We start from the raw sequence: 26,662 nt of genomic DNA, 5'->3' as shown, positions 1-26,662 counted from the left end.
TTTATATAAATATATCATTAATGGCAAAATATAGTACATAAATTTTATAGTATTTGAGCTACGTCTAAAAACTACGAACTTCTCTTATGTGAGGACTTTGATCAGGACTATCCCATGAAATGTCGTTGCTAAACTAACATAAACATAAAGTGTTTCAGCTGTCGACTGTTCTTCTTCTTTTCCACTTATTAGTGATTTTAACGTTTATGTATTGAATTCAATGTAGTTCTTTTTATTCTGTGAACAATGATTGAATAATCATTTCAAAGTTGGGAAGGATTGGTTAGAGGATTTTATTATGTTTTTTTTTAAAGGATAGATTGCGAGATTTAATAAATGTAACAACAATAAATTATTTTTTGATTCCTTTGATCATAGAACCATTAAAATGAAACTAGTGATATTTTCCCTATTTTAAATTAATTTAATTATCGAACGACCTTTTTATTCTTCTCTTTCTTTTTATGGAACGAAGTGTTGATTTAAAGATGTTTAATAAAGTCTAGTCATATTTTTATGTTATTTCCTGATGTTATCAATAACTGTTATTGTGGAAGATGGAATCCACATATGCCAGAAAAAAAATAAAAAAATAATCTACACATTCTTATACAAAGTATTAGTGACAGATATGGAAAAAAAAGTGAATAAATCATTTGTATATACACATATTTTTTGGGTTTTCACATCAATCATCCCCAAGGCACTCGCATACGATAATTTTTATTTCTACATACTTGGAAAAATAATCATGTACACAACGGATATTGCAAAAAAATTTTGAGTTTGCTACACATATAATATTTTTACATGTGTAATCATATCTCCAAAATATATGTAAATGTATTCGAATTGGGGATATTTGGGGTGTTAATACTTTATATCGGAAGATTCAGTTTTTTATTTAATGTATATTATTGGTAAGGAATTAATTTGAAAGACCATTTGATTTATGCCAAAATAAACAACTACAACGTATTCATATTAAATGGAAGCTTATTTTTGGAGGGTTGATAACTAGAGTGTTTTAAAATATAAACTAGAACGTGTGCTAATTTTTTTCTATTAAGCAATTTGAACAATGCTTTTTATTTTGCAAAGGGTTTATCATAATTTTTGAAGAGAGAACATCAACAGAGTGGGGACTCAAAACTTGCAGTAGTATAAATAAATTACGAAAAACGTAATATTTATGTAATCAATAAAAAACAAACGAATATGTTTAAAGACTACATTTAGCTATATTTTGTATTAAATATGTTTTCCTTCATTTAAAAAAAAACAGCCTCGACACACCGGCGGAATTGTCAGCTCTTCACAATGAAGACAATGTCCATGGCGTACCATGCTGTTATGATGGGAGTTCGGAGTGAATCTAAATTTGGTTGACAGGTGCGGCAGTATTCTTTATTAAGACATCACAAACTGCAAAGTCCAAGGGCTGAGGTCAGGGCTTGAGGAGGGCCACATGGGCACTGGGCAGAAGCCAGTCATATTTTTATTGCAGAATATCTGGTTTTTCTTGGTTGTAAACACCTTTCCATATCATTCACATCCTTAAAGGATGTTTAAATGATGTTCCTGATGGAGCTGTTAACGTTCTCTGAAGCTTTTTTAATGCTGACACCGGAGAAGATCGCATACGCGTTGCTTTGTTATTTTCGTTGCTCATACATTTTTAAACTTATAGGATGAAAACAAAACTGGTGTAATTCTATTTGTGCTATCGTTTGGTTGCATAACAAAACCTTACAAATAAAAATAATACAGATAAAATCATAATTAAATACTACTGCAAGTTTTGGGTATGCACTCTGTAAGTATAACGTTATCACTAGCACGTGTGCTTGTGAATGAATGTTCTCCTTGGACTCATAGTAAAATTTAAGTAGTTCCTGTCTGAGTCTTTGTTTTTCACCCAAATTGGGATTTATGTGTATTTCCTTATTCTCACAACTGCAAGCATCTGATCAAAAAAATGTCATGGCAGAAGAGCTACTTTCTTTTAAAATATTCTTCAAATTGTCAAAGTTACCATATTGATTTTCTGTTTTTTTTTTATGTAAGATAGATCATATTTTCTGCAACTCAATTGATTAAAATAATTATGCAACAACATTAGGATCCCAGGATCAATAATTGTTTGATAGTCGCTTTTATGTTGAAAACAGGAAAATATACATTATAAAGCATAAATTTTAGTTTTGTAATTCAAAAATTGATTTTTTTGTTTTGACTTTTTAGCGTTTAATTTTCAACAGGATGAATAAAAAATATTGGTTTTTAACCTATATCTAAACTTGAAAATACCACCCTCAAATGAGTAAATATGATGGGAATGGAATTAGCTTATATTTGAGGCTTATAAAATCAATTTTAGACGATGACGATTTTACTCTAACTTTACATGAAAGAAAAAACATCTTCCTCAAATTAAAAAAAATATTTTAAAACTACTAAAAAATTAGTTTTGAAACAATAAATAATCTATTGTTTTTTTGTTGTTTTTTTTCTTCATTCAAATAATAAAAACAAGAAAATTGGAATTTAAAAATTTAAAAAAACCTAAAATTTGTTATATTTATCAAATTGTACAATTATATCAAATTTGTCAAACCAATACTAAAGTTAAATCATATATTTTATTTATATAAATAATGCATTGTGAACATATAAGGAATGAATTAAATATTAAAGAGGAGAAAATATATCTTTTATTATTCTATTTTTGTATACATATACGCTAAGATAATAATAAATTGTAATTGAAAAAAGGATGTTTTAATTTTAGGTGATGAAATTTTCATGTTAAGGCAAAAATACTTATATTATATACTTTTTTAAACCTTCAAAGTCGTCTAACTTAAAAAAAATGTTTAACTTTTTGGTTAATCATTGGCGCGTCATACATTCTCTTTCTATCTATTTTTGTTGCTCCGATTTCAAAATAGAAAGACAAAGTATGACGTGTGGGCAAACTTATACAATATAACCCATATATGTGTATAACCAGACAAACAAATATAAAAATATATTATCATCATTTCAAAATATAAATCATTTTAAGCAGAAATCCTCAGATAACAAATTTCATCTCCTTTATTTGATGATTCGAGATGAAAATCTACTTTTTCATGTGTGTGTACATCTATGTACACCACGACAGAACAAAATAAAGATAAATATGATGTAATCCTTCCAAGCAATATAAGTGAAAATTAAATTTAAATCATTCGAAGACAAATTGAAGAAGTTATAGCCTTTCTTTGTAAAATCTCAACTATACCTAAGTATTGCTAGTCTATTCATAGCGATAATCTCTCAACCTTTCCACCTAAAATTAAAAACAGAAATGGGTGCCACGAAAATAGAAAATACACAATCGAACATAACCCATACGAAATGCATATTTTTTGAATAAGTGATGCGATATTGTATCATAAAACAAATATTAAATTTTGTTCAATATGAATGATGAATAAGCTATAAGGGCTCAAAGAAAAGCGACAATTTCCCTCGTTTTTACCAGTAAAAAATTGATGTATTGTTTTCTGAACAAAGTTTAAATATATTGTAACAAAAAAAATTATATAATCTTTCAAGAATTTTACATTAGTTTTTTTTAAGGGGCTTTTTAGATTGTTTTGTAGCTGAAAAATGATTATGAATTCTTGAACTTGATGTGTGTACGTTCGCGCCTCGGTGATTCCTAGAGAAAGAAATATACTTTCTGTATATGGATTTCACCAAACAATTCCTAGGTTAGATGGAGTAATCATAATACTATAAAGTTTACTTATACTTAATCAGTGCTACTCCAACTAACCAATTAAAGGAACATTAAAAAATAAAAAATAAAAATAAAGTAGTCCCAAATTACTATAAACTCAGATATCTCAAAAACTTTACATAAAAAGTTTTAAATGAGATCCGTGTTATGTTTGGCGTTCAGAGATATGTTTTATCTCATTTCGAACGGGAAATTTGGACTCTGGAATGGTTATTCTGTGTAATCTTTGTCCTAGAACGGCCAGCTTCTGTTGAACAAAAAAAAAAGAAGATGAATATTTACGAAGTCTAATATAGTTTTACTTAAGTTAAAAAGTAGAACATGTATTTTAAAAGGAAAATTATATTATAATGTCAGTGCTAAATATTTCCTTAGTTTTTATAACATAATTTTAGAAGCATTAATAAAAACAGGCCTTTAGTATGACCTGGTTGATGAATCAATATAGGAATTATATGCTATGTATCCGAGGGTTAAGACGTCTTAAGTAATGGATCACTGCTATATAAGTTTTTATTAAAATGATTTGAAGCTTTTTTTAATGGTTTAATTTAGGACTCGGTTGGGATACTGGCAAGTCGTTTACATTGAATAAATACACTTTGCAACAAAGTCACACTTTAATTGTTTGCACAAGAACAAAATATACAGGATTAACTAGAATTTGGTGCCTTAATTTCAAGGTTGATACTAATTTTTGTCTATTATTCTCATGAAAATAGAGTTGATCTCCTGGATTTAAGTACTCATTAATTATTTGAACCTCTTAAAACCCAAAATCACAAATTTAGGTAGAAAAACTTGAATATGAGGGACATTCAGGGGAGATTCCTCGAATCATATTCTATTGCAAACTTTTTTTATTAGACAGGAGAGTTTCATCGCAAAAACAGTTTTATCCTAAAATTATTGTGAAAGCCATATCTCAAATTGCTAGCAATATAGAATATTTTTGAAGGGTGGCCTTTAAAAAATTAAAGCTCAGACTTCCTGCTATCAAATGAAAGTTTTAAAAGTCTTCTTGGAGCAATAAGCCTTTGAAAAAAAAAAATACATTTTAAACTTTAAACAAAGATAACTTCTGTTTTAAATTTGATAAAAACATTTAAAAATGGTTTTGGAATCTTTTAAAATTATACTTGGAAAAAAGCTTGGAATTATAAAAATAATAAAAAACATCATTTTTTCTGAAAGCAAATAGAGAAAAACTAAGGCCATACTTGGAATCAAAAGATCCAATTCCACTATGTTATCTATATTTTTTTCTCATGCTTTTGTTTTTATTGAACAGTCTTATAGATATTTAAAAAAAATCTATAATAAGTCTATTTTTTTCATAATTCAAGATATTTTTTCTGAACTAAATTTGCATGAGTTCAAATCCTAGTCGTTTCTAGACAAAAAAATATTACTTTATTATATATATATTTTTAATTTCTTAGGTAAAATGGCTTGATTACGGTACCAAAATGTATATTTTTTCTGAACCTCCTTTACTGAACATTCTTTTTCTACATATTTCTTGAACAGGAGTAAAACCAAAGTTTAACCCCAGATATTAAGAGAATTGTATTAGTTGATACACGGTCGACATGACTTAAAATCAATTTATTTAATTTGTAATATTGTTGACAACTATTTCATTCATTTTTCACTCGAAAATATTGTTAAAAATATTATTTAGGGTAACAACAAAATATAATTTGGGATTGTTATAGTGTAACGAATTTCAGTTACCGAAAATTTAATTAATTTTGTTGAAGTTTAGTTTGATATATAACTTAAAAGCGAACAAATTAATGAAATTCACCAAATTTTTATTAAATATACAAATTTTACGAATAAATCCATGAAAACATTATTTTACCTCAATTAAAGTTGATTTTTTAAATTATGATTTAAGAACATACTACAAGTTCCGGTGATAAAATCTATTTTAAATAGATTTGAACAATTTTTGAGTACAAAAGTCCCAGTTCGCTAACGAAGGATTAATTGGTGGAACTTGGAGCATGAGCTTTTGAAAAAATAACTCATTTTTAATATTAAACTGCTAATAATGAAAAAAATATATCTTTTTACAGTCTTCAAAATAAAAATTATTTTTTGCAACGACTATTTTAGATTATGAGTTCCACATATAAAATGTATTGGTGAAAAAGGATTCAGTTGTTTCACTAATGTTTATACGTTGTATCATATGAAATGTTAAAGCGGCAAGACACTTCATAAAAGTACCTGGGTTATAATTTGTAGGGAAGTAATGTAATGTTATATGAATTTGAAAAATTAAATAACTTTATATCAAATGTTATAAACTGCTGAAGTTTCAAAGTAAGTAGAAATGTTTTAATGTAATTGTAATAAAAACATTATTGTAGTAAATGTGTTTAATTATTATTATGGTCATTTGTAATCTCTTAATTATGCATAAAAATAAATTATTAGAACAACAAAAGTAATTTAGTTTAGCAAATGGAACCATTAAAAAAATACTTTATTTAATATTTATTATTCTAAAAAGAAATATATAATTATATGTAAAGTGTAGACCTCAACTTTCTACATATTTTCGGCTTGGTTATGTTTTGCCTTAATTACTTATTTTTCCTACTTTTTACTTTATTTTTATACAAAGTATTGAAAAATATATGTTTTTATTCACATATAAAAGTATTTATTAATAAAAGAATGAAAGCAAAATATTACATTCTGATATCGTGAATTCCGTTTCACTTATTTACTAACACAAAAATCAATGTTTCAAAATATGCTGAATGCTCCATGTTACTAGAGAATAATTCAAACTTTAGATTAGAGATCTGGAAAAGGACAGTTTTCCTGCTCTATGTTAAAATAATAATTTCACTAGTAAATCTGTTGTAATCTTTTTGTATTGAGGAGTCATACATGACGTCAAGAAAAAAAGTATAATTTGGACTCCCCCCTCCCCTGTTTGTGTTGTTCCAAACTACTTGATATCTACCTCAGATTGGAGGGTTCTAAATTTTTAGACCCCCCTAATGAAAAATTTGAATTTTTTATAGGGTACTTTCTAATTTACTTTGATATTTTTTTGAAATGGAACCTGGCTGGGAGGAGTAAATATTGCTTATAACGTAAAAAAATAACCTCTTAATCCCCCAATTGAATTTTGGTCTTAACGAAAAAAAAATATTGACTTAGAAGAAAAAATTTGAATGATTTTTTTTTTTGAGGACCTCTTGTCTAAAAAAAAAAAAGTCATTTTTATTTTGAAATTTTCCCAAAATAAAATCTTTTTAATTTCTAATTGGCTATCTTTATTTTTTAATACGAATTTATTATGTAATAAAAATATTTATTTATCAAATGTGTTCTCTTTGAGAAACAAGAAAAAATGATGACGGCTTCAAAAAAAAAAAAAAAAATATATATATATATAGGTGATACAGTTTGCCAACCAACATGAAGCTCAAGAGGAAGTAATCTTTTTCACCTCTTTATGCAAATACAGTTTTCCATTGCCTCTAGTTAGTATTGTGTCAAACCTGATTTATTCAGTAGAGTATATTCCAGTCTAGGATCGGTGTTATCAGTTATTGAGATAGGTGCATAAGACTCTCAGTTCTTTCTGTTACTTATCTTTGTTGTTTATCTTCTTTGAGATTTTAGTGAGGTTGCTTGGGATTTATACAATAACAACTTGTTCAAATTAGTAGCTACTCATAGGCATCCAAATAGAAATGGAAGAAAAACACTAATTCAATGTGAACAAATAATTTTAATTTACCTTACCTTTATTCAAAGTAGAAAGCGAATAGTTCCTGCAAAAATGATATTACAAGGACCAAAAATTGTTTTTATTTACTTTTTAAGAGCATACAATAAAGTTCTTGCATTAAAATAAATTTTAAATTGAATAAGAATCAATTTTATAAAATTTAGTGTGCAAAAATTGTAATTCATTTACGAAAGTTATAAATTAGCTTGTTATTTAAACCAACATTTGTATTTAACATTTAATACAAATTTAAGAATAAAAGCAATTTATTTTATAGTATGTTTAAAAAATACTTAAAAAATTTACCAAAATTTTTAAATAAATTGAAGCCTATTTGTTACAAAAACATGACAAGAAACTATTTATCTAAATATTTTGACAAAAGTCCTAATTGAAAATGTTGGTGGTTATGTTGTTTCACGTAAAAATCAATAGAATAGTTGGACAATCTACTTTATTGGAGTGTAATCGAAAATTAACATACATCAAAAACTAAAGAAATAATTAGAGTATTAAAAATATAGTTCATATTTTGTGCTATTTTTGTTCCATTAAACATTATTTTGAGTAAAAAAATAAATAATAGGATAAAGAAGTGCATTACAAACACTGTAAATGAAAGAAACATATTTCTAAACCGAGATCTCAATAAATAAAAACCAGGGATTGCATTCATGTAAGCACTATATACTACATATGAATGAAATTATAAAAATTTGTCAAAATGTATAGCCGTGCATAATTTTTTTAGATTGTAATTCTAGTATCATAAATAAGTATTTTTGACATATTAATTTATTTTTAAATTGGGGTACTGCTATAAATGAATATAATTTTTTAAAGTGAATGCTCCATTTAATATATTCTTTCATATTGAAGTAATAATATTTTTTCTATTCCTATTAAATGGTACTATTTAATTTCATCTTTTTTTTATATATAAATATTTTTCCTTAAAAAAAACTTTATATTTGAGATATAAATTTTAATTACTTCGGGTATACATTTATTTATAAATATTCCTTAATTAAATATGACATTAATTTATATTAATGAGCTTTATATGAAAAAACAAATTGTAAGCAGATACGAAAAACTTTCATAAAATTGTCAAATATATTAAATGGACCATAATAAGTTGTACAAAAAAATTACTGTACTACTTGTAAAAATTAACCAGAAAGTCAAACAAAAAAAGATTTACATTTAAGAGCTCAACTTGAAATGTTTTATTATGTAATCGGTAAAATACGTAGAATTGTACAGCTGTTTAAAAAAACAAAACAGTAGTTATTTAAAAATGCATAAAAAATTAAAAGTTGTTATTATTATTAGGATAAGTTTCCTTTATACAATAAAAATATGAAATTTGATATAGTTTAAAAGTCAATTGAGTCCTTACATTTAAGGATTGTTTTGATCAGACCTACAGAAAGGGGATACCTTTTTGATTTTTATGCATAAATTATTGTGAGAGTCTTGGCTATTATCACCTCCACTCTAAGGTCATTTTCTCCTCACATTGTAAGAGTAATTAGTTAATCTGACGCCTTGAGACTTATACCAAAACTATGGGCAATGATACTCTCCACCATAGATATTGAAGATCACAAAAATAAAATTAATGGAACGAAGATTCTACAAACTTGATGTTGATTTGTTCTTTTTTTCAGTTATAATTTTTTCCTTTCCACTGAACCAATTCCTATAAAGAAGGGGAATTGTGGACATTGATTTGGGAAATTAGCAGCACAAATCAAGGAAGTCGCCCCCTACAAGAACAATATAATTAGCAATGTTTCTTGTGAATCTTTTTAGCTTGACTGTTGATGTTAGGTATATTTTTTTATAATACTGATCGACAGTTCTAATGAGAAGATTATAGTTAAAAGGTTCATCAGGACGTAAGGCAAGCTCAGCCTGATTATTAAAAAGAAATGGACAAACAGTAATCTCTATGTATGGTTTAAACAACTTTAAATCTAAAAGTCATATCATTTGAAGTGATAGGATTCATTAATTCAAAAGTTTTGAATTAATAGAGAAAAAGATGACATTGAATGTTAGTAGAAGTACATTATGACGAATATATATACAGTTAGACGCAAAGGGGTTACATTGAAGTACACATATCACATGCAAATGGTTAATTTTTGTACGCTACAATTAGACATACAATCATTATTTTATCACTTTCATCTATGAAGTTTAATATTTTGTCAACTGTATATGACATATATATGTAGATAAATATGCAAATTTTAATTACTTTCATTTCCTTAATAATTAATTATTTTGTAATCTTCAAAATGAAAGTAATAATAAATAGGTCTTAATCCGTTAAGAACGAAAATTAACTACTCGTCAGAATTACATGATATTATCTCCAAAATTAAATACATCTACAACAGAGTGGGGTCCCAAAAATTGCAGTAGTATTTAATAACGACTTTATGCATATTATTTTAATTACAAGGTTTCATTACACAACCAAACTATAACTGAAACAAAAATAAACAAGTTTGATGTTAATCCCATGTCTCTAAATCTAAAAATGTTTGAGCAGCAAAAAAAAAAAAGTCCAACACCTGAGCGATCTCCTCCCCTCCGGTATCAGTGTCGAAAAAAGTGCACAGATCTTTGGTTTCTTTATCCTAACTGCCTATAACATCAAGACGCCTATTATAGTCCATACAGCAAAGAAAAACTTATAGTTATGCGTCAACAATATGTATGATTTCCGGTCTGCCTCCATGTGACCCTCATCCAGCCCTGTATAGGCTATTTTTGCCTGTGAAGGAAGACATTTTGAATAAAAAGTATAGCTAGATATAACGTTTAAGAATATTCTAAATTGGTTTTGAATGATCTTTTCTTGATTACATAAAAATCTCATTTTTCGAAATTTTAGTCATTCAACTGCTAGTTTTGGTTCTCCAATCTGCACTCTCGTTTCGGAGAAAAAAATGTGTATTTAAAGATCTATTTGAAGAAATAGACATACATTTTCTCTTTTTTTACAATCATATATATGTACAAGCAATTGTTGGTGTAATAAGATTTGTAGATTATAAATCTTGAAACCTTTTGGCTGAGGAATGTCGAGGTACTTCCTTTGGGATTTGCATTATCTTTTTGTTGATAAACCTTTATTTGTTAAAAAACCCGAAACAAGAATAACAACTTTGTCATCCTTCCATTTTTAAACTAGCCCATTCTTATTATCTTGTTCTTGTATCCCGTTTAACGACTTTTGTGTTATCCACAAAATAAATATTTCGTGAGATATTTAGAAATCAATCTCGAATTGGATACTTTTTTTTTTTTTTTTTTTTTTTGTAAAAAAAAGTTTATGATAATCTCATAAATTTCCTAAAGAACTTACTTCTTTATCCTAGAAAGATAATAAGATAAGATATTAATCACTTTTTATCTTAATTAACATCACTTTTTTCACTTCTAAAAATACACATGGTTGTCGTAATTAACACCTTATGAATGAAATAATGAAAATAAAACATCTTTTCCCAGATCATCATGTCATCATCAACTGAGTTTTCAAAATTATTATATTGGATCTATCCGATATTTTATTTTTCGGACAGAGCAAATTGGTTTAATCAATATCAAAGTCATCTCTTTGAGTTTCTAAGAGTGATAGAATATCATTTTTTTTAAATTGATAATATATGAAATAAATGCATAAGTTAGGTTTGAGAATATTAAATGCATTACAAAGGTAGTTATAAAAATGTATTGAGGAAAAGATCATTTGTTGGATATCCCATTTTTGAAAAATACTAACTTTTTCCCCTTTACAAATTCCTCGACGACATAAAAAAAAAAAAAAAAAAAAAAACAGGCGGATAAATAATTATATATGGTCTCATATTTTTATTGTTATTAAATAACAAGTACAGGGTTAAATTTATCTAGTGGTACACATTTTGTTATTTTCAATCTGGAATGCACATTTTATATCCGAACATCCAGACAATGCTTCAGTGAGACCTGTCTTCAGAACAAAACTTCAAGTGGTCTGCTCAGACGAACGTTGCCCTCCCAGTCTTTTGAAAAGGATAGAGCGGCTCATTGCAGATGCTCACACCTAACTTCTAGATAAGAAAGTGCTTCCTTGGACGAGAGAAAAGTTCTGCCACAACTTCATTTTCTGTGCCATCGTGCCGCTAAGAGCCAGGCCTTCCTAAGAGACAACTTTCAGGACATGTGGACGCCCTCCTCTCCAAGGTAGAACCCCTTGGACTACTCTTTATATACGCGTCTGACAGAGAGGGTATGTGTTATGCCTCACAGGAGTGCCCAGTCAGTAGAGGGTTCCATCAAGAAGAAGTGCACAAAGCTCGAGTTTGACTACATAGTCAAGGCCTCCAAGGGATTTAGCTCTCGTATTGAGACAATCATTGTAGGGCTCATATATTGTATAAAAGTTGGGCCAAACACTACTTTTAGATGATTTTGATAAATAAATGTCCTTGAAAAACCTTTCATTTCAAATTTACTCATGAAAAATTGAAAATAGTAAAATGTGTACAGGAAGATAAGATCCGCCTTGTTGTGTATATATGATATATAGGGATTGTTTTATCAATTTTTTTTGATCAAAATGATCGGAAAATCCAATTTTTTGTTTGGGTATTTTAATACTCCATCATCTTGAAAGGTTTAAAATACAGAGTAGTTAAATTCAACCACACTTTGAACAAATTGAAAGAAAAAGTTAGAGGATTGTCTCTAGTGTCAATGTTTACCTCCAAAAGGAAAATGATATTTTATCGTTTACAATTAATGTCCCAAAAAATGTATACTTAAAATCATTTTAAAAATTATTAAAAAAAATAAAGATATACATAATAAGTCAATTACTTGTTCAACAGATAGGAACGAATGTTTCTTTATTTTTTCATAATACAGTTTTTTGAAGATAATTATGCTAATAAGTATTGTATATATAACATGCGATGTTATATATATATAACATATATAAAATATTATATTTTGTAGTTACATGGCTTGTCATAGCTTGCATTTATTTAAAAAATAACAATATCCCTTGAGCTTTGCAACACATTAAAAAATCATACTCAAATAAATAAATATATTTTTTGTAACCAAATACAAAAATAATATATTTTGTATTTACATAAAAAATATTAATACAAAAAATCACAAAAAATGAAGAACTGATTTGACCCGTCAACATTAAGGTCACCTAGTATGATTTTTCTTTAAATTGATTATAGATAATAATTGTATTCTTCAAGGGATTATTGTAAATTTCTATCTACTATATATTTTTGTTAACCCTTTGTATGCCCGCAAATTGCTCTTAAATTAGTCGAAATTCATCATCACAATTAAATTATTAGTAGTTAATAGATTTTATTTGAAAGGCCATATCGGATCCAATATTAGTCTAATTATTATTATGGTTCTAAACTAAAGCTAGAATTCTTTTTTATCTTAATTCATCCCATGATTTTGATTTTTTTTTAACTTTAAGCTTTGAAATATATAGTTTATCACTATCTTTAACATTAAGCACTTGAAAAAAATTTGAATCTTAGAAATAGCCAAAAATACCAAAAAACTTTTTTTTAAGGTTAATTACGAAATTTATTTGGCATATTTATAATCAGGTGATTAAATTATATTAAATTTAACACATTTTGTATTTTTGCTGTTCAGCAGTGTAAATAGTTAACTTAATACAACATATATGTCACTAAAATGGACTCATTCCAACCTCTCTCCTACTTTTTTCGAATAGTTTTTAAAATTGAATTCTTGTTGGAATACTAACACAATGAATGAAATAAAATAAACTTAATTTTTTCTTTACACTACCATAGGAGAGTCATAAAAAGGTATTTACACAATAACAGTTTAAACTCTTCATGTTTTTTTCAACTAAGTGGAGATTATTCAAGTTATTGCAACAAATTTACATATGTTTACCCAAAAGACAAACTAATTTAATAAAATTTAAAAGTATGAAAAGTACGAGTCCTCCCAACACTCAAGTCATTGTTATAATTTAAGCTCAAGCCTCTACCGGTCTGTTATTCTTGTTTTAGAAGGGGTGGGAGATTCAATTTTTGAGTAGATGAGATGAAATAAATAAAAAAATAGAGGTTATGTGTTTATTTAAATAACTTTTATTTTTGTAGGAAACATTAATGTGTGTACATTAGACTGTGCCGAAATGACAAAAGTTGGGAATTTGGTATAGCCGGATAGATTTCTTTTTTATTCCTCTAAACAAAGAAATGGCCATCCAACGTTCAAAAAATAGTCCTTCATGGACGCGTTTTGATTTGACAATCTGTAAAATGTCAAAAAAAAAAAGGAACTTTTGACGTTGCTTCTTCAAAATTATTGATTTGAATCCAGTTACAGGATTTTTATTTTGTTAATTACTATATATAAAACATATGTTTTGCAAAAATATTTTTACAATCTATCTCGAACTTGCCTCATGATAAGAGTATTTTAGTTCTAAAAATGTGACCAATAAATGATAATTTTGATAATTCTCTTCATTTTTATTATTCATATCTCATTTTTTGATACCAAATGTGAAATATATTATTACTAAATATACCTTTGCTGTTCATTTATAATTTTAGTCTACAAAAACTGTCAATTAAACTTTTAAAAATGCAGTATTTTATTTATTATTCCTTAATTTCAAGGGTTGATTTATTTTTATATTCTATAATAGAGATATTTTTATTCATTATAAATATTTTATTTCTTTTTTTTTATAAACACGTCCATGGAGGACCATTGTATTAGACGTATCATGGTTATTTTTTGTTAGAGGAGTAATATTCAGAATAAAAAATATCTGGCGATACCAAATTCCCAACTTCTGCCATTACAGTACACTCTAATGTACATGTTAGAAGAACACTTTGTGTCTAGAAGGTTTAATCATATCTATAGAACTAATTACTTAATTACTAATTAACCTTTTTAAGCCCGTAAGGTATCTGAAAGTATTTTGTGTCCTATGATGCCTTTAGGATCATAATAACATTATTATGATTGGAAGGTTTACTCGAGCCCTTTCCCGTAGCATAAAGTAGAAACTATCACAAAAAGAAATATGTTTGTTGGAAGCACCATTTAAAAATATGGTTTTCGTTTTCACTTCCAAGATGATGATCAAAGTATTAGTGGTGATGGTGATAGTTTTGAGTGGTATAATAAAATTTTCCTTTTAATTTTGTTCCATTTTCATATTTTTGAATCTTTTCTATTTTTTGTTTGCAACCATCAAGAAAGAAACAAACAAACAATAAACAAATAGCTCTGATTCATAAAACAGCTTGCTGTAAGAAATTCTGGCATGTCTGTTTCCGGAACATAGACATGTCAGATTGAGCCTTAAAACAATCGGTAAAAGACCATGCCAGACCGGATGCTGGATTAAAATTAAAACTAGGTGCCGGAATTCCTTGAAGTAGTAAGTAGTACTTACTTCTAACACGTTAATACACAATAAATATATGTGTATAAGTAATATGGGACAAAAGTCTGTTATTATAACGCAAAAATATCAAATAACTGATTTACCTGTCAAATAAAGTTATTATAAGGTAGATAAAATAAAAATAAAACAATCATAGTTCTATTTTAATGCAAAAAGTATGGAGTAAATCCCTTGAGTAAAAGTAAATTATAGGTTTGTGTTTGTGTACTTGTATGCTCCAGGGTTCGTTACAAGTTGATAAAAGTTATGATTAATATATGTGTGCTTTTAAAAACATCATTTATAAATGAATTAAAGTAAAAGGTTGTTATGGTACTTAAAAATTACAGAGCATACCGTTTTATCATGACACATTGTATAAAACTGCACAGTTTTACATATTTACTTATATTTATGAAGGTTGTAGAGAGTGTCCATTGTCGCATTTAAGTTCTTCTGATTCATCTGATTTGATACTTTTTTTTTCACAACATGCAAAAATAATGGACCCTATTAATAATGATTTACGTAGCTTGCAATAAAAGTTGCAAAAATTAAAACATTAGTAGTATTAAGGATTTATTTATTTTATATTGCTTTCACTGACGTCACGGATTGTATGATAAATAGAGAGCTATTAAAAGCACACCATCCATTATAATTCAATAAAATGGACGCTGTATAATTACAAAGATTTTATGACACTTTTTTGTAATATTGGAGATATTAATAATGCCCACGTTAAGCAAAGTCAAGATCGGTTGTCGTTTTGTCTCTGTTTTTGTCATTCCTTCATCTATGAAAAAATACAATTACTGCGCAGTTTCAAGTCTCAGCTGCCCTTATTTTTTATAATGCTCAATTTAAGGACTGTGGCAAAACTTTTAAATTCTCTATACATGTTTTTGTGGATTGCCCAAGTTCTTGAATTCTCAGTCAATATTGTAAAAGGTAGACTTAAAATGACTGGATAACCCAGAATGAAATACACAAAACCACTGCTTTTGTTTGGAATTTCAAAACGAAAGGTATCCCCAGGAAAGACGAAGGCGTTGAAATTAGTGCTGTTGAATTCCAAAGCTCTTATTAGCAGCAAAATTAAGAATTATGAACCTTTGGCTTCTAAGAAGATTATCATCTTAGCTATTGCAAGATATGCTGCCTTCTCATTGATGGTTACCGACACCTCTAGATCTGGATGGAAATATGGTGTTGATGTTAATAGGTATTACCCGTCGATTGTGAAAAATATTTTGACTCTTTTAAGTGGATTGTAAGATCTTACTACAAATCTTTTTTAATGAAATAGTCTTACTAAGGAGACTGTTGGTACTTTTAATGGTGAATTGTTTCTTATGCTTTATTTTCATTTGCTGTTGCTTCGATTCTTGTTATATGTTTGTTTGTGTTATCCGAATTCAGTATGCTGACAGATTTTATTCAGTTTTTTTTTTGTTTTTTTGTAATATGTGTATAATGATTAGGTAGTTTTTTGTTTTTAAGAGGCACTAAACTTTAGTTAACTTTTTAGAATATATCAAAATATCTGAAAAATTCGAATGTAAATCCCATAATGGACAGTTTATATAATATAGTGTTCTAATAATATTTTGAGATTTTTTTTAAAGACATTTCGCCACGAGACAATTTAGAGCATAATATGTGAAGAAAATTACATTATTTAGAATAAATTAAATTAAATTTAACAATTTTTATTTTTGAAAGGAGCTAGAAATACAAATAACATTTCAAACATTTATGTTGTTAAATATGCAAATATACATTGCATATTTTAAATAAACAAATATAGTTGTGTAAACAATGCTTCTAAATTAGTACAAGTTGTAACAACGAGATCTTGCACTTAAGATTTTTGGATTTTTACGGCATATATGATGAAAAAATTGTGGAATGTTTTTCTGTGGTAAACACTTAAACATATCCCCTAGTAGCCAAAACAACGATATGGAGTCAATTAAAAAAGATTTCAAGCCTATTACATTTTAGCCAAGTCAAACGGAACAAACTTTGCTACCTTGCTTATAGATTTCGAAAAAAGGCTTTGATCCGATTATTTATGAATTCATAATAAGGGTACTTTTCCCTACATTCATCAGTATGATATTTTCTGTCGTTAGAGACTCTTTCTCAAGACTTGAAAAGTTTTTAAAAGAAAGGTGATGCAAACAAGGGTATTGTTTATGATTGCTATTAACAATCTCTACTGCAGAATAGATTTAAACCATCTTGTGAAATACCTAAAAATTAATGGTAAATCATTTAAGGCATTTATATGCAGATGATCTCACAATTTTACGACAAGATCACAAAGTAATATACAAATCTCGTTTATAAATGATATAGATCAATTTGGTGAATTTGAAGGAACATCAGAATTGAAATTAAGCATAACTAAAACAGAATTAGTCACCTCTCTAAAAAGCAAGCATGAAACGTCATTTCCAATCATTTGGTAGGCATCCTCAAGTACTTTCCTTGGATTTGTGGTCTCGTCAATATCCCAAGAATATGCCATTAAAAAGAATTACGGAAAAATTGTGGGGACAGTGACAAAGGACATCAACAAGACCAACGACCGCCTTATTACCTCACTCAATAGCTGGGGACTGGGTTCAGTCGACTCAAAAGTATTTTGGTAAAATGTTCACGAAAAGCGAAGATGTTTGGGCAAAAAGAATCAAATATGCGTTGGAAAGAACTACTGGATATGAATTTTAAGACAGAATATTTTTGGAACCAAACGAAGTTTTTAAAATAATAAAGACCTGGGGTAATTATTGGAATAAAAGGGCAGTTTCTTGGGAAAGTTCAGTCGTTGGTGCTCTCATTGCTTTATGTTCTGATGAACCACTCTTAACCCAGGCCTTAAAACTGTCGATCGGTACTATAAAGAACATGCCCTAACTTCAACAGGCGAGCTGAAAAGATTTTCAGTAAATATTACAAAATGGATTCTTCATCCAGGGATCACTTCCATGGCTCGTGCTGCTAACTTCCTACAACAAAGCCCGCCAATCGCCTCCTTTACAGGGATAGGTTCAGTGGAAAGGGGAAAAAAAATCGAAAAAAAAAAACTAAGCTTGTTGGTGGCAATACGCTGGAAGAAACTTAATATGGAAGAAGAATCAATCGATCCAAGAATAATACACTCAAACCCCTTAACCACATGCTTACAGAAGTGGTTTCGGTACAGGCTGGTAAAATCAAATAAAAGGGATGTTGGATGTTTTTTCTGTAAATAAGCGGTAGAATCTTCATTACACCTGCATATTCTATTTCTGTGATCGAGTGACACCTCTAATATTGATGTTGGAGAATATATAGGTTTAACATAACTTTAAAGGTATCAGACTGGCTTACATCTCTTACAATAAGAAGAGAGAATGATTTTAAAGTCGAAGCAATAGTTGCAAAGACTCTCACGATTATTTATGCGTGTAGAACAAAAAGTACTCCTCTTCTTGCAAGTTTAAACAAAACAATTGCAAGATATATTGAAATAATGGACTTTTAAAAACAGATTCACAAGGGAAGGGTTACATAGTTGGGTTGCTGTTAAATCTCCAAATGGACTCAGGATGGACTCCATGAGTACTACTACGACTGGGTGTCCAATGACATTTGACCTCCTTGCTCCCCAAAAATAATCTGATTGATTATTTTGTCTGTAACTACATTGAGTCAATGGTCAAAAGATACCCTTACATTTTCAAAATTCCATGATCTACTACATCGTCCTGGAAATCATGAATTTACATAGATCAGATTCAAGTTTCCAAGGCCTGCTCGCGGTTCAAGATCCGAAATGAGGCCTTTATCGAGGCCTAAGGGGGCTGCATTGACTGAGATGTATTTATTCTTCATGATTGTATCTGCTGATCAATTTTTATTTTTTAAATAAATATTAAAAATTACCATTTTATGTCAATTGAATGTACATTGGTCAAAATGATTTCGTTGTTATACCAAGGGTATGTTGCTTTTCAGAAACTTTTTATTACAATCTCCGATAAACGAATATAATTGGTCATTTGAAAAAAATTAGTTCTTAAGAAAGAAATGAAATACAATATTTTTATAATTACAGCTATTTACCACACATTATATACCTAAATAAATTAGGTTGGCTCTCAATTTTCCTAATTTCATTATCTCAACCTTTCAATCAGTTTGTAAAATTTGAGCGACAATCAGAGGTGTTGTCACTTGCCTCTTAAATTTTTGAATAAACTGATAAATTTTCAAACATTTGCTAACGTTTAATATTTTTACTCAAATGAAAAGTAGAAAATTTAAAATTTGATCACTTTCAAGAAGAAAAAGCTGCTTTAAAATAATGTCATGTTTTGTAGATAAATTACTTTGTAAATATTTAATCATCTAATAAACTGATTGAATATTGAAACTTCTAAATCGGCTAAACCAGACAAGGATAGTTTTGGCATAAAATTTTATTTATGCTTGTGAACAAATTTTGTATTGTAGCTTTAGATAAAATTAGAGATTCCGAATTTTTTCAGCCAATTTTTCGATATAGAACGAGACATTAACAAGCGAGGGCTACCTTTTAATATTAATTAAAGTAAGAAACATTTTATAAAGCTAAGTTTTAAAATGAAGGGAATAAAATTGAGGGGCGTTTACAAGATTATGATTTTTTTTTGTATTTCGGTGTTCTTGTTGTTTTTTTTTAAATTTAATTTCAAAATTAAATTTCAAATATTAAAGTTCTTGGAAAAAATTTTCAAAAATTTAAATCTAAATATTATATTTTTTTGAAAATTTTTTCAAAAAATTAATTTCTATTCACAAAACTTAAATTTAAATGGTAAACAAATTTATAAAATAAATTTTTTGAATTATAATTGCAAAAATTTAGTTTCAAATATTAATTTTTTCTTTAAACGCAAAAATTAAGTTTCAAATATTAATTTTTTTTTAAACACAAAAATCCACAGTTATTTACAAAAATTTAATTTTTGGGGAAAAGATATGAAAATTAATTTTTTTGGAAAAAAAAATTCAAAAATCCACAGAATATATATTTTTCCCGACAGCTCCATAATTAGCCCTAACAACGAAAAAAAATTCTAGTAAAAAGTTAAAATTTCTTAATTAGGAGGGGCTACAGCCACTGCAGCCCACCCCTTGCAGATGCCCCTGGTAATATAAGTAAAAGTAACAAATGGGTCACCCTAATATATATATTATAAACTTGAAGGGGTTCACATTCCCTCACTAACGAGGTGTGCTCTACTTTCAAACAAAAATAATAATAAAACTCCCCTGTTATTCGATTCCATGTATACAAAGAGGGGGGAATATGGTCAGATCTGGATAAAAAAAAAATCTTTATAGATGGCGATTATGCTTTTATGGAGGAAAGGAGGATTTAACCCTCATTTCATTGTCCCCCTTCTCATTCATATCCAAACGATATTATTACACACTCTGAAAGCATTTCAAAATACAGTCTCTAACATATTTAAAGAAAGGAAGGAGAGATAAAAAATAGGTGAAAAATGTCATAGAAATTGAAATCAATTTTTTTTTTTTTTTTTTTCAAAATTCTATTCAAACAACGAGAAGTTGATTTACATGTACACATTCAAAAAAAAAAAAAATATCAGAAGAAGCCGTTATTTATGACTTTGTATATCATTTTATTTTCACGGGTTGGATTGGTTTTTGTTACTTTTATACATAAATGTTTGTTCTATAGTGAATGTTTCGTTTGAAAACAGACATTGAGTTCTGAGTTTATTAATTTATCGAATATTCACATCTATGGATTATTACACAAGTGAACAACATAAATCTTTTAAATTTCAAATTTAATTACATCAGTACTGCACTGGTTGATCACGAATCTGTAATACGTTTTTTTCTATAAAATCTGGTTTTCTAGAATTTCCGATTTTCATATCTCCCTATTTTAAATTCACAATTGCATATTTAAATCGATAAAAGACACTATCATAAAAATACAAACAAATAAAATTTAAATATAAGAGGTCTTTCCACTTTTTCAATGGGATGATGTTGAGTTTTCTTAAAAAGTTTACTTTCCACATCCATATTTCATGGACTTTCTCTGGAAAGTATTATAGAGTAAACTCCATAACTTAATATTTTTCATTTATTGGGCATGATGAATGTGATTAAATGATATTTCACCACCTTTATACCATTCATTTGTTCCTAAGTATCAGTTTTATAAAACTCCAGAGCCGATTTTCCCCGATTGTTTCTTATATTCTCGTCTCGTGCGGGCCTAAAAGGAGCGTCCATGAATTCTCTTCTAATTCCAATACATCCAAACCCTCGACGTCAGGACCATGACTTTTTCAATTTTGATACATTCAGAGAAAACACATTTGATGGTTTATTTTTCCTCAACCAAAGGTCACAGTTCCATATCTCATTCACTGCCTTCCTTGAAAAACAGTTACAGGAAAAAGCTCTGCTTTTTACTTTAGGAATTGACTTATTCTACACACCATGTCCTTAATATTTTTAAAGATTTGTATATGGCTATAGTTTTATTATCTCCAAAAATATTAAATTGGGATATTTATAGTATGTTTCATCCTCTTATCAGTTTAAGGCAACTTTTGCGTCCGACAAAGATCAATAATCCACATTTGAGTCAACTTAATGATGACGGAAATTATATTTTTCAAATATATGCCTTTATTTTATATGCAATCATCCAATCCTGCGAAGATACAAATTTAAAGGCTTAAAGCAACCATATTTTAAGGGTTTTGTTTGGAAAGAAATAACGTCTCTATTTATCAATTGAATTTATTTGAAGTGTGAATAATTGTGGTTTCACTTACATAAGTGTATTTGGTTATCTTAGCTACAACTTCTTTTTTTTCAATTTTATTGAGGAAAAAGCGAACAAAATTGCAGCTGTTCATCTCTATAAATTTCTGCTCAAAAAAATGTAAATCAAATATAAACACATATTCCAAATTAGCATTAAATTTAAAAAAAAATTAAATTATATTTTTTTTGTCGATTATTGGGTTTTTTTCTTTCTTAGAAGTGGGCTCAAACCTACAATAAGGATAAAAATATTTAAAAAGTTGAAATAAAAAATTATTGATATACAGATTTGACAGAAAAAAGTTAATTACAGATTCTTGATCAACATGTCAAGTACTACTATAATTAATTATGAAATTTAAAAGATAATTGAAAAAGTCAAATATTGTTCACTTGTGTTATCTACATTTTCCAAATATTTCCATATGAGAAAAAAAAAAACATATTAGAAGTCGTAAATTGGAGTTCCCTACAGTTCTTTAATCTTTCACCAATGATCTTTAATTTTTATTACATACAATTTTTGATTAAACTATTCTAAAATGAAATAATTAGATCTATTACAATGACAATATCTAAATGCATACGAATTTAGAAATTGATTATTTATACAATTTACCGATTAGACCACTCAATTAATGACTGGTCAATTTTTTTGAATGTGAAAAAAAGTATTGTAAGACAAAATTAAGACACAAATCTTTTCGAACAAGTCCAATTTCTTGAATATTTTCATTGTGTCTAATACAAGTTCTTAGAAAATAAACTATACTTTAAATACTAGTTATATCCAGTTTAAAAATTGAAACAACTTACCAGTCATTCATTGTGTGTTCAAGTCACAAGCTTTAAAATATGGACTTGAGTCCAAGTGGAATACGCAGTCTTGAGCCCAAGTCTTCATTTATGAAGTTTTCTGACTATTTGAAATAACTATTCTGTCCGTTTATAATAACAAAAAGTTTGTTATAAGGTCAAAATGGAAGACTTTTTAGTTTTCCGTTAGAAATTTAAAATTTTGGAGGTTTGGGTGAGAAATTGATAATATTTATTTTCATACAAAGTAATTGACTGACGTTTAATTCTGATATTTATAAAAACTAATGATTTTTCACATAAAAAAATGACCAAAATTCAAAAGTGGTAAGTATTAAATGTGCATTTTTTACTTTTACATGGATCTTTGATTATATATATATAACTTTACTATTGCACCTATGAGAATTGAGACTTCCAAAACTCATTTTACAAATGATACTTATGGTGTTATAGGGTAAAATTGAAATTGTAGTACAAAAGGCAGTACATTCAATTAGAAAACAAATGATTAAAAAAGTATACAAAAATTCTTATTTATATTATGCGAAGCATTTTTATATGAAACTTGGTATAATAAAAAATAAATTTTGTACCTCAATATTCAAGAACAAACTTTACAAAACAAAATACAAAATGATACATAACCTTGACCGTAGAAACTGCCTAACGTCATATTTTTATTCTCGAAACAATAATTTTAGATACATTGATGTTAGTATTTGTAAGTGTGTAGATAGTTAAAAATTCATCTTATTTAATTAATTTATCAATTCTAAATTATTGTTAAGGTTGTTAAGGACTTAATACAATTGAACATCAATTAAAAACCGTTTCTCCTCTTTAAAAATATTAGCAACAATAGCAATAAATATGTACTAGGAATCTTATGTAACGTTCATACCTTCAAATAAACTAGTATTTTTATATGGTATATATTTTTCTCACAAAATTATTTTATTTACTTACAAAATATCTGATAGAAGTTATTGATTATTATTTTAGATATGAATATTTTTTTTTTATCATACTTAAGCATCAACTTTATTTACATTTATGACACGCTAAGGTTTAGCTACACGATCTCGTTGCTACAATAATACTCCCGAGATAAATTTTTACAACTCAAAAATTAGGTATTGGCAAACATCCAGACATAAAAACTTAGCTTTATTAATATAGATTAACACCTAAAAACTGCAAAGAGATAAAGCTTTTTTGCACTAATATTGAATTTTTTTAAAGTAATAATATTAAATGATACAAACAAAATATATATCGACAATGATACGGAATGTTTTATTAAAAATAATACATTGCCATTTAGGCATAGAATGTTGTTCCAAAAAGTATTTTATATTAAAAAAATATATCTAAAATATTTTCTTAATACACATTCAATGATCAAAGATTAAATATATAGCCATAAATAAATTACTAATATAAAAAAAATGGTCTTAAGTAATAAACTATTAATCAAAAAAATCGATAAAACCAATACACTAATAACTAGTTTGTCCAACAATTGATATAGATCTTCAAAAATTATTTAATTACCGCGTTCTAGATTTGTAATTACTATCATTAAAAGTTTTCAACTTTAATAATCATGAAAAAATATATGAAGATTTCCGATAAATCAATATCAAACAATGAAATTGTATAATAAAAAACTTTTATGAAAATTAATTGCTTAAAAATATGCATTAGTTCAATTTAAGACAATGTAATTAGTTTTGGGTATATGTGTTGGTCAACCAATCCTGGTATTATTTAAATTAAATGATGTGACGACAAGCAAAAAATTATACAATGAGTGATATATGTATATTTAATTTTCAATTATTCAAAGTATTTATTTCTTTATTTTTAGGAGGGTGTAACTTCATTGGCTACTGACAATGTGGAAACAAACTTGGCTGCAGCTGTTGCTGTATCCCCAAAAATTAATAAAAAAATGGTGCTAGAGTTGGAAAAACAGCCAAATGGATCGTTTCTAGGTAATTGTTTTTTTAAAGAGACTCTAAGGAAAGAGGCGACATGCCGGTTAAACTAATAATGCATAAAAAAGTTCTCATTTTAATATTTTCTCCTTATTTAAATAAATTAAACATATTTGCAAACAAGGAGCAATATAGTCTTTAAAGTAAGATCTGTCGGCAAATATATTGTCTCTCAGAGTTACAAATTTTTTCTTTTCCATTCCCTCGGGCGTGGTTTTACACGCACAGGAATGTAGACAATATTATCATTAGGGATTTGAAAATGGTCTAAATCCATAGGTAAGCAAACCTAAGAATTGTATTTGGTGAAAAGGATTGGACCGATTATTCAAAAAAAAAAAAAAAGATTCTAAAGGGGTGGGGGTTTAGGAATGTAGTCCTAAGACACATCTATCATTAGTCAGCGAACAAGGATCAATATAGCTTTTATTGATTACGTACATCAATTACTTTTCTTTTTAATTTACACTAACGTGGATTTAGACAATTTTCACAAAGCCACCTTTCAGTATTTAAGTTGATAGTTTTTTTTCGCTTTTTTTATCATAGTATCTTTTGTTTCTTTGATGATATCCATTTATGTGTAGATGACTGACTAACTTATTCTTTATTTGCGTAGCTCCTACATTAAATGAAGAATTGGCTGAGGCATGTGGAGTTTCCCGGGTCAAGAGGAATGCATCCACTAGAGAAAAGGTAATTTAACCAATTTATATGAACAATTCACACTCTATGTATCTAATATATAGAGCGTTTTCATTTATCATTAACCAGTTATTGTATACAAACATTTTTTTTTAAATAAACGGTGCTCCCTTTATTATCTAATCTCAGCATAAAATGATTATCGTTTCATAGTGTATGTAAATATCATCCTAAATACGCGTTTTGAGGGGATAAAATTTGTATCCTAATGCTTGTTCATATTGATACATATACTGAATAAGATAATATGTACATTTGAATACTTGGATTTTATCGCCTGTCTTTTTCGCTTTCTTTCCCTTTGTTCTCCTACCTTTATAAATGTATTTTTAAACAAAGTTGGTTTTTTGAACTTTAAAAGTATTTCAAACATCAGTTAACTACTATTCATAATGTTCCATGTTGTTGTTATACAAAATGATAAAAACTCTTGTAATTTTATCTTTTTTTCTCCTACATTTTGTGACACAATGAATAGATATATTTTAATTTTAAATAAAAATAAATATTACTTTTTCAAACTATTATTAACTAGTAACATTTTTTGATAAATATGAAAAAAAAAAAAATGGGTTGTCATTATTTAACCTCAGTTAGGGAACATCCTTTCTATCACATAATAAGTTAAATGTGTAAAAAATAAACTTATTTATAGTAAAAACATACAATTTTTATTTTTGATAAGTATTTAAATGAAATAATCATTACCTTATGCAAACTTTGTGAATCAAAGTAATACTTATCATCGATGAGGTTGGGGATATTATATAAAATAATAGCTTAATTTTGTAGCTACAGTTTCATGTCTTAGTTTCCAATTTGAAATAAAAAAAAAAATCAAAGAAAACATTAAGGGACGACTTTTGTACAATAGTTTATTAAATACACAAAATTTTGATTATAACTAGCTATATATAGATAGCTATGCAAATAAATCCTAAAAAAGGCATTAGCAAGATAAATAATAAATTGAATATAATGAAACATAATATTTCAGGAGCGTACTGAAAAGTATTGACGATAAAATGTGGACTTATAGAAGAAAGACACATTTTAAAAAATAGTTAACATAATAAAGTCAAATGACAATTAATTATTCCCGTGTGAGTTCTAACGAAGATTATGTTAAACGTCAAATCTATAAAAATTCTTTAGTAGACCCTCTTAACTTAAATATGTACATATAGATACTAAAGGATTTATGTGAGGAAATTATCATGATAAACAATTCCCTT

The 26,662-nt window shown here is 27.6% G+C and overlaps 1 protein-coding gene across 3 annotated transcripts in view; it reads left to right on the top strand.

Annotated features, from left to right (window-relative positions):
- The window catches only part of LOC121129190 (probable 4-coumarate--CoA ligase 1), a 292,268-nt gene that overhangs the window by 220,273 nt on the left and 45,333 nt on the right, over positions 1-26,662 (top strand). For all 3 annotated transcript variants that reach the window (XM_040724873.2, XM_071893293.1, XM_040724874.2), the window contains 2 exons: positions 24,593-24,719; positions 25,342-25,418. In XM_040724873.2, coding sequence (XP_040580807.1) covers positions 24,593-24,719; positions 25,342-25,418 — 204 coding nt within the window. The remainder of the gene's footprint in view (positions 1-24,592; positions 24,720-25,341; positions 25,419-26,662) is intronic.

Source organism: Lepeophtheirus salmonis, chromosome 14 (genome assembly GCF_016086655.4).
Source record: "Lepeophtheirus salmonis chromosome 14, UVic_Lsal_1.4, whole genome shotgun sequence".
In the NCBI taxonomy this organism is placed as follows: Eukaryota; Metazoa; Arthropoda; class Copepoda; order Siphonostomatoida; family Caligidae; genus Lepeophtheirus; species Lepeophtheirus salmonis.
This window is presented reverse-complemented; position numbering and strand designations above follow the sequence as displayed.